The sequence below is a fragment of the Lissotriton vulgaris genome, chromosome 7 (assembly GCF_964263255.1).
Source record: "Lissotriton vulgaris chromosome 7, aLisVul1.2, whole genome shotgun sequence".
NCBI classification, from domain to species: domain Eukaryota; kingdom Metazoa; phylum Chordata; class Amphibia; order Caudata; family Salamandridae; genus Lissotriton; species Lissotriton vulgaris.
In genome coordinates this window covers 12,931,831-12,941,713 of record NC_141695.1, presented here as the reverse complement: position 1 = coordinate 12,941,713, position 9,883 = coordinate 12,931,831, and the positions used below count along the sequence as shown (strand labels likewise).

The 9,883-nt window shown below is 47.5% G+C and overlaps 1 protein-coding gene across 1 annotated transcript in view; it reads left to right on the top strand.

The window, feature by feature from the left end:
* Positions 1–230: 230 nt before the first annotated feature.
* The window catches only part of LOC147700512 (zinc-binding protein A33-like), a 110,501-nt gene continuing 100,848 nt past the window's right edge, over positions 231–9,883 (top strand). Inside the window, exons 1-2 of the mRNA XM_086928433.1 lie at positions 231–240; positions 5,202–5,297. Coding sequence (XP_086784559.1) covers positions 231–240; positions 5,202–5,297 — 106 coding nt within the window. The remainder of the gene's footprint in view (positions 241–5,201; positions 5,298–9,883) is intronic.

Below are 9,883 nucleotides of genomic sequence, written 5' to 3'. Positions count from 1 at the left end.
CCATCTAGCCAAACAGGATTCTGCAGAGACACCGGAACAACAACAACTCTGGTGGCCATTTCATTACTCATCGATAAGGCAAGAGAGACCAAACAGGCTCTCCATCTCTGCTTTGTAGACTTTAAGGCGGCCTTCAATAATGTCAACAGAGGAATCCTTTGGCAAAAATTGGCCTCCTGGGGTATTCCCTCGTCATTACTAAGTCTCCTGATTGAATTGCACACGAACGCATGGGTCCAGGTAAAGCTTGGAAATGGCTCGCACCTCTCTAGGCATATTCCAACTACAAAAGGCCTAAAGCTGGGGTGTGTGCTAGCTCCTACCCTCTTCAATCTATTTACAGCTGACCTGCCACCCGCACTAGAGCCTTGCAATTCCCCCGCCCCCCGGTTAGGGGGAAAAGCATTGTCCAGCATATCTTATGCTGATGACGTGGTCCTGGTCAGTCACACAAAAGTGGGCCTTCAAAATCTGATTAACACGCTCCATGGGTACGCCAACGACAATCTATTAGAAGTCAACATCAACAAAAAAGTGTTGTCCATAACTAGGAACAAAACGTTGCACACTTGGCCCCTTGGCACACAAGTAATTTCTAACTGCTTAGAATATAAATACCTTGGGATCATAGTTGATAAAGGTGGCTGCTACCAAAACCAATTAGAAGCCATCAAGCGGAAAGGGATGCTAATAACCATGACACTGAAATAGCTAAAGTCCAACTTGAGTGGTGAGACTCTATTGCCACTGCTTCGAGTGGCGAAAATTAAAATAGAGTCATCAATCACGTATGGCAGTGAGGCACTAAGAGGTACTGATGCAAAACTTCTAGATATAACTATATCAAAGGCCTACAGACTTCTCTTCCATCGGCCATCCTATACCTCACAAGCTGAGATTTGTTTAGAATTTGGTCTGACGAGCCAAATGATTGCACGTAGAGGGTCATATATAAAGTGCTGGCACAAAATAAAGAATTCACCGGAAAACTCCTTGAATCTACAGCTCTGGCAAATCCTGACCAACTCCTCTGGAACACTGGCGAAAAAATACTTAGAGGAGTCTCTGAGTATCATAGGTCTAAAAGAGCTATGGGAGATTCCTCTATCGCATGCGTAATTTAGGCACGCAGTGAACAAGAGCTTAAATAGACACTCTCATGTGGAGGATAAAGCCACCTTTTCTCACAGGCGTCATGCCTGGATGACTCTGTGCACATACAAATCACCGGGGCTCCAAGCATATTTTGGTCTCGGATATGGCTGGAAAACAAAAGAAGCCTTTTTAAAACATAGGTTAGGGATCCTACCTGCCATTCCATATCTACCACCATGGCTGAGAACGAACTATGGGACTAGATGCCTACTGTGCGGAATAGGAGTCAAAGACTTAGAACATTTACTATGCACTTGCTCGAGGCTGAACGAGGAGAGAGCAGCTCTGTTAAAAACAGCCTTTAACGAACTAAGTATCTGCTCACGCAGACAAGCAGTCATTGCTTGTTTTGATGCTGGTCTTCCACTGCTAAATGAGAAGCTGGTGAAATTTCTGATACTAGCAGAACAGAAACTACCATGCCAGGCAGTCGAATAAAGAGGAAATTTCGGGCTGTGACCAGCTGCTATGAACAATATGCCACTCACGTTTATTGATTTTAGTAATGTTACTTTTCAACAAAAATGTCTTGCTTTTACATTTTCTCTTTTAATTCTTCTTGTAGAGATTGTTTTAATGTATTTTTTGTAATGGTTTTAATTAACCTAAACAATAAAAGTTACTTACTTACTGCTGATAATTGATTTTCTAAAATGCATCCACTGACAATCAGTGACTAGTCTTGACACACAATGAGACAGCAGCTCATTCTTGGCACTCACTGACAATCAATGGTCAGCTTTTGCACTCACTGAGAGGCAATGGTCTGCACTGACATATCCTGAGAGGCGATGGTCAGCAATGACACACACCGAGAGGCTATGGTCAGCATTAACACACACCGAGAGGCTATGGACAGCAGTGATACACAAAAAAAGGCTATGGTCAACATCGAAACACACCCAGAGGCTACGGTCAAAAGTGACACAGAACGAGAGGCTTTGGTCAGCATTGACACACACTGAGAGGCTATGGCCAGCATTGACACACACCGAGAGGCTACGGTCAGCACTGACACAGACTGAGAGGCTATGGTCAGAGCTGACACAAACTGAGATGCTATGGTCAGAGCTGACACAAACTGAGATGCTATGGTCAGCACTGACACACACTGAGAGGCTATGGTCAGCACTGACACACACCCAGAGGCTACGGTCAGCAGTGACACAGAACGAGAGGCTATGGACAGCACTGACACACACCGAGAGGCTATGGTCAGCACTGACACACACCGAGAGGCTACGGTCAGCAGTGACACAGAACGAGAGGCTATGGACAGCACTGACACACACCCAGAGGCTACGGTCAGCACTGACACAGACTGAGAGGCGATGGTCAGCAATGACACACACTGAGAGGCTATGGTCAGCAATGACACACAACAAAAGGCTATGGTCAGCATTGACACACACCGAGAGGCTACGGTCAGCGCTGACACACACTGAGAGGCTATGGTCAGCAGTGACACATACTGAGAGGCTATAGTCAGCGCTGACACACACTGAGAGGCTATGGTCAGCACTGACACATACTGAGAGGCTATAGTCAGCGCTGACACACACTGAGAGGCTATGGTCAGTATTGACACATACTGAGAGGTTATGGTCAGCATTGACACACACTGCGAGGCTGTGGTCAGTACTGACACACACCGAGAGGTTATGGTCAGCACTGACACACACTGAGAGGTTATGGTCAACACTGACACACACCCAGAGGCTATAGTCAGTACTGACACACACACCGACAGGCAATGGTCAGCATTGACACGCACTGAAAGTCTATGGTCAGTACTGACACACACCAAGAGGCTATGGTCAGCACTGATACATGCTGAGAGGCTGTGGTCAGCACTGACACACACCCAGAGGCTATGGTCAGCACTGACACAAACCCAGAGGGTATGGTCAGCACTGACACATATCCAGAGGCTATGGTCAGCACTAACAATGCTTAATTGGTTCATGCAGTTTGTTTCGGTCAAGACATTGCACACACTGAGAGTCACCAGTCAGTCTCCTCAGAAACACTGAGACACTGACCTGTGTTGATTCAAACTTAGACTTACCTCCAGACCTGCAAACACTAAGGGTTACCCATTTTTCCTCACAGATTGTTAGCTGGCATCAATCCACACTGATCTTTGTGGGTGTTCAGTAAGGTTTGTTGTTCAATGTTGGCTGCTGGGCAATCTTGGCAGGTACTAAGAAGCACATTCCGTCTTTGCACACACTGAGACTCAGCAACCAGTCCTGGCACACACTGAGACTCATTGACCAGTCTTGTGAAACACTGAGACTCAGTGACCAGTCTTGGCTCACACTGAGACTCAGCAACCAGTCCTGGCACACACTGAGACTCATTGACCAGTCATGTGAAACACTGAGACTCGGTGACCAGTCTTGTCACACACTGGGACTCAGTGACCAGTCTTGGCACACACTGAGACTCAGTGACCAGTCTTGGCACACACTGAGAGTCATTGACCAGTCTTGTGAAACACTGAGACTCGGTGACCAGTCTTGTCACACATTGGAACTCAGTGACCAGTGTTGGCACACACTGAGACTCATTGACCAGTCTAATCACACACAGAGACTCAGTGACCAGCCTTGTGAAACACTGAGACTCAGTGACCAGTCTTGTCACACACTGAGACTCAGGGACCAGTCTTGTCACACACTGAGACTCAGTGACCAGTTTTGGCACACACTGGAGAGTGGAGAGGTGTGGTGGAGCGGCCAGGGCAGCTGACTTTGGAGCACAGGGTTCACGGTTCGATCCCTGGCTCAAGCTGCACTTCAGCTCAGCACCATGTTAAGCAAAGATTGTGAGTGTTTGATCCTCCTTACTAATATTTTCATTCAATCCCATCAAAGGGCTGATTTTCCTCATTTGTTAAAGATACTACAGTGCCAGTTGGTTTGTATGAGCGGAGTTCCTTTTATTGATGTCAACACAATGTTTCATCCACTTTTTGCTCATTTTTCATTTATCCATTATGCAATTGGTTCAACAAAGGGCAGAACAACCGACACTTGTTTCGCCGTGTTTGGCAAGTCGAGCAAGGGCTTTCTCAAGGCTAATTTGCAGTCTTTTTTCTGTTTTACCAGGCAGCAAAGTATTATATACATTCATAGTCATGTGGTGATGTATGCATAATCAATAATCATATTTGAGATTGTGAAAAGCCGTAAACGTCAGGTCAGGAGTCTCAGGTTAAATCCGTGGTATAACCAATTGGCACTGTAGTATCTTTAACAAATGAGGAAAATCAGCCCTTTGATGGGATTGAATGAAAATATTAGTAAGGAGGATCAAACGCTCACAATCTTTGCTTAACTTTGGTCGTTAGAGGATGGAAAGGTCCAGAGCCTTGAGCCAACTTTCCTCCAAACAAATACGTAATTTGGGATTCATATCCAGACTTAGGGATTCCTGGATCATACTCTCTCTTTCCAATTAACCAGCTCAGCACCAGGTGACTCTGGGAAATAGCTCACTAAATATCTACCACGGCCCCCAGCCCTTTGGCTTAATAGCTATGGCGGTCGACTTCGAATCTGGGGAACTGGGTTTGGGTCTCGGTAATGACGCTGAACATCCTGTGATCTTGGGAAAAACACGTAATCTCCCCGTGCCTAACAAAAATGAATGTGTCCTCATGTAATGCAACTGGGGCTATGTAAAGGCTCTGATACCCGATTCAGGTCAAGTTTGAGCTATACAAAGCTCTGTAAAATAAAAACCAAAATAAAAATAAGTAAGGGTGAGTAGTTTGCGCTTTACAAATATGGATTTACAATGAGACTCAGTGACAAATCTTGGCACACATCGAGACTCAGTGACCAGTCATGGCACACACTTATCGACCAGGTTGGCACACACTTAAAATCAGTGACCAGTCACGAAACACACTGCTATTCATTAAACACACACTCACTGAGGCTATTACAAGTTCTTTGATGATATGGTACTCCAGCTACAGGCAGGTGATCCACTCCCACATGTAAAGTTAATGCAGGATTTTGTGATTTCCTCTCTAGGTGGCCAGGAGATCCCTCGTTTAATGAGGCAGGCGATAATCCTGGGAGTGTTGGTTGCAGTCAACGTATTCATAAACATCGTGCTCTACCGTCTGGGTAAGAAGTGTGGAGTTGACTTTCAGATACTATAAGATCCCCCATTTTAGCCACAGAATTACAGTTTGGAGGTGGCTGTCAGCCTCAGCAGTAATGTCTGATTCAAAGGTTTGTCTTCAACATTGCTTAATATGTACATTCTCCTGGATGATGAAGAATGTGATGGTGATGGTGATGGTGGTGAAGATGATGATAATAAAGTGGTATGATCACTGAGAGTTGCGGAAGGCTCCTGAAGATGGCGACCCAGTCAATGATGAATAATGATGATAATGATGATGATGGTGAGGATGATGATGATGATTGTAATGAGGAGTGTTAAATGTTGTGAGTGTTGACAGTTCCAGAAGGCTCCTGAAGGGGTTGCCATGGTTAGTGATGATGATGATGATGATGATGATGATGGCAACAAGGATGGTGAAGAGGATGATGATGATGATAATGGGTGTGACAATGGTGACGAAGATAATGATGGTGATTATGGTTATTAGTATTAAGTAATTGTTGGTGATGATGATAATGTGAAGGTGATGATGGTTATGATGATGTCGAAGAGGATGATGATGATGGTGATTTTCAGTGTTCAGAGAGCTGAGAGCTGTTGAAGGCTCCTAAAGAGGGTGCCATGGTCAAGGATAGATGATGGTGATGATGATGATTAAGTGTTCGATGTGTTGAGCGTGTGGAGAGCTGTTGGAGGCTCATGAAGGAGAAGCCACAGTCATTGTTGGTGAAGATTATGCTGCTGATGATGGTGATGATGACTATTAAGATTACTTAGAGCTGTTGATAGCTCTTGAAGTAGACACCACGGTCATTTGTGGTGACAATGATGAAGGTGATGATGATAATTAAGTGTTTGAAGGGTTGAGAGCTGTTGGAGGCTCATGAAGAAGGTGCCACAGTCATTATTGGTGATGATGGTGGTAATAATAGTTATGACAATGGTAAAGATGATGATGGTGACGATGATTATTAAGAGTGTTGAGTGCTGTTGATAGCTCATGAAGTAGACACCAAAGTCATTTGTGGTGACAATGATGAAGGTGATGATGATAATTAAGTGTTTGAAGTGTTGAGAGCTATTGGAGGCTCATGAAGAAGAAGCCACAGTCATTGTTGGTGAGGATGATGCTGCTGATGATGGTGATGATGATTATTAAGTGTTGTGAGAGCTGAGAGCTGTTGAAGGCTCCTAAAGGGGGTGTCATTTTCAAGGATGGATGATGATGGTAATGATGATGATTAAGTGTTCGACGTGTTGAGAGTGTGGAGAGCTGTTGAAGCCTTCTGAAGGAGAAGCCACAGTCAATGTTTGTGGGGAGGATGCTGCTGATGATGGTGATGATGATTATTAAGAGTGTTGAGAGCTGTTGATAGCTCATTGTTGGACTTGGCCCTTCTGGGAGGTTCACCCCTAAACTTTTTGCTTTTAATGGTGACCTGGTGATGGTGATTTTTGGGTTCTGCGCACTTTCACTGTCTCCCTATGGAAAGTGCGTGCGCACTCTGAGTGCGTGCGCACTCTGAGTGCGTGGAGTAAGGTTGGCCTGCCCTCCCATAGGAATGCATGGGGAATGTCTGTGTCCCTGGTAGTTCCTGATGCGTGAGGTGTGCATGCTCGAGTTTGGTATGGGCGAACTCGTGTGATTGAATGCTTCGCAATGATGTATGTGGCATGACTGTGTCTTGTGCGGAAGTGCCACTTCTATGAGTGGGCATATTAGTGTAAAATATGCCTGGCGTGTGATTGGCTGGAGCTGGCTGGTGTGCCTGGCTCCAGGAAGTCTGGATGGGTCTGCCCGGTGGTGAGTGTGAGATTAGCATGCTGATGGCTGGGGAGGGCTGCACCTGGTTCCTGAATGGGCCGGGCTTTCCCCACACAATGCTGGCTCCGCCCCCTGTGGTGCGTCTAATGACCCTAGCCCTGTCAGTGAATGAAAAGGGTGGTTGAGCACATCAAGGGTGCTCCAAAACCAGCTGCGACTGGTTTCTCCCCCACCCTGCACCTACAGACTAAGGATTTACTAGTATAAGAAGGGGCTGTGTCCCCTTAGAAGTTGTTCTCTTCCAGGATCCTGAGGGGGCTGCTGCTGTTGCTGGGCAGGAAGACTGCCACTTGGACTGCCTCCCTGCCAGGAGGCCCAGTGAGCTGGCTCTGGGCCCAGCCTTGCCCCCTGCCTACCTAAGGACTCTGCTGGACCTTTATTTAACTTCTAGCGCTTGGGAGAGCTTTATTTGGGCCTCTAGCGCTTGAGAGCGCTTTATTTTATCCTATCGATGGGAGCGCTATATTTTGTCCCCACAAGCGCCTGTTAGCGCTTTATTTGGGCAATGGCACTCAGGAGCGCTTCATTTCTGATTATAGCGCTTGGAGTGCTTTGTTTATCTTTACCGCCGGTGCCCACCCGGCATTGCCCGGCGAAATTGTCCCTGTTGCCGCCCGGCCGCGACCAGGAAGTCAAGCAGGCTGGGGGCGGGACTGCGGGACACCCCGTGACATTGTTCGCCGGGGCGCGCTCTGATTGGCTGCCGGCCCGGGACCTGAATATAGAGAAAGAAAAAGCCGGAAGCTTCCTGCCGGGGCTCCCATGTGAAGGGAGAACCCCGGGGTAAAGCAGCAGAGACGCGGCCGCCGGCGAGGCCCCGGAGGAGGGGAGCCCTGCCCGTGGCACCTGAGGAGCAGCCGGAGCATCAGAGACGATCCCCTGCCAGAACCCGGTGAGTGCGGGTGCTTTCAAAGAGGAGAGGGGGCATCGGGACACATTGCCGGTGTCCGCCCCCCCCCCTCTCAGTAGCGCGGCCTCCGGGGGCATTGCATTGTCGCTTGAGCCCCGAGAGGCTCCACCCGGGCTATATTGTTTGGAGCCACGAGGCTCCTGGGGGCATTTGCATATTCCGAGTTCCCCAGAGAGGAACTCCAACAACGGCCACATTTGGTGCTCGAGCCTGAAAGGCTCAAGGGGGCAATATTGCTGAAGCCCCGAGGCCCCAGTGGGCCGTTTGCGATCCCGAGTCCCCAGAGGGGGGACTCCAACGTCCAGGGGGTATTGTGTTCGAGCGGCGAAGGCTCCCCGGGGGCACCATTGTTCTAGGTGTGTTTTGAGAGCCCAGAGAGGCTCGTGGAGCCATTTCTTTACTCAGAGCCAAGCGAGGCTCCAAAAAGGGGACAAGTATTTGTCCAGAGCCTGCGAGGCTCCCAAGTTGCCCCCCCCCCATCCTCCTTGCTACAGCTGCCCAGCACTTTGTGGGCAGCTGCCACGTTTAGGCCCCTGACATTGGGACACAGGGCGTCCTAGCCCCAACAAGGCCAGTTGGCCTAGGGACAGTCACAGGTGGTGACTAATGTGAGTTTTGCGCAACTTGTGATTTACTTGCTAAGGTGATTTCTGCGCAATTGTTATTTCCTACACCTCTGAATGTTTTTATGCATCATGTGTTATGTGTTTACACCCCTACAGGTATTGTGATACTTAGGTGGTTGTTCTTCCTAGTACAGGTGGTGCTAGGGAGGTCCTGGTTACCAGTAGTTACTGGTTGTGTGCTTTATGTTCTATTTTATGCTACAGTGATTTTGATTCTATGTTCTGAGTGCTAATTCTACCTAGTGCTAAGTTCTAAAAGTGCTGATTCCTGACAGCGGTCCATGTGGCCCTTTCTTGTACATATCCCCTGTAAATTCTGCCCGTGCCTGTTGGCACATTGTAAAGTGTGTGCTTTTATCTAATGTGTTTTGGTGTAATACAAAGGCTATTTTTTATATATAACCTTGTGTGGAGTTTCCTTTGTGGTGGGGCTTGGGTGTTGTTGCTGGGGTGTGTGCGCAAATGCTTAACTCACATCGCCTCCAAGTTTAGCTTTGCTGCTCGCGCCACGTTACCTAGAGGGTGAGCAGGGGTTATCTTGGTGTGTAACTCCCTTGCCCTGACTTGGGAGTGGTGGTCTCTGACTGACTTTGGTGCAAGCCCTGGCCAGCCAGGGATCCCATTTCTAACACTCATGAAGTAGACACCACGGTCATTCGTGGTGACAATGATGAAGGTGGTGATGATGATTACGTTTTTGAAGTGTTGAGAGCTGTTGGAGGCTCATTAAGGAGATGCCACAGTCATTGTTGGTGATGATGTTGAGGGTGATGATTATGATTAAGTGTTCAGGGTGTTTGGAGCTGTGGAAAGCTCCTGAAGGGGGCCCTGTGGCCAGTAGTGATGATGTGTCAGAAAGGGACTTAGTGAAGAGCGGTCACTGATGAAATGTACAAGTACTGTGAATACCTGCGCTGGCTCTGACAGACTGAAATAAGGGCTAAACAACCAAAGGTTATGATCTGTTACTCATGAAACAAGACAATACTTTTGTTGTACGCCAAGCAAGCCTGACCCTTCCCAGGGTTGTATGGGGTCCTTTAGTTCTCTTATCATTGACATTATACATGCCACTGACCCTGTACAACACTTTGCTTCCTTTTCGGCTAGGTTCACACAATACAGATGCAACATGCATACATACATACATACATAAATACATATACATATATATAGAGTTTAGCTGGTGTTGAGGGTGCTCTATACAGGCGCTGCCTTCCT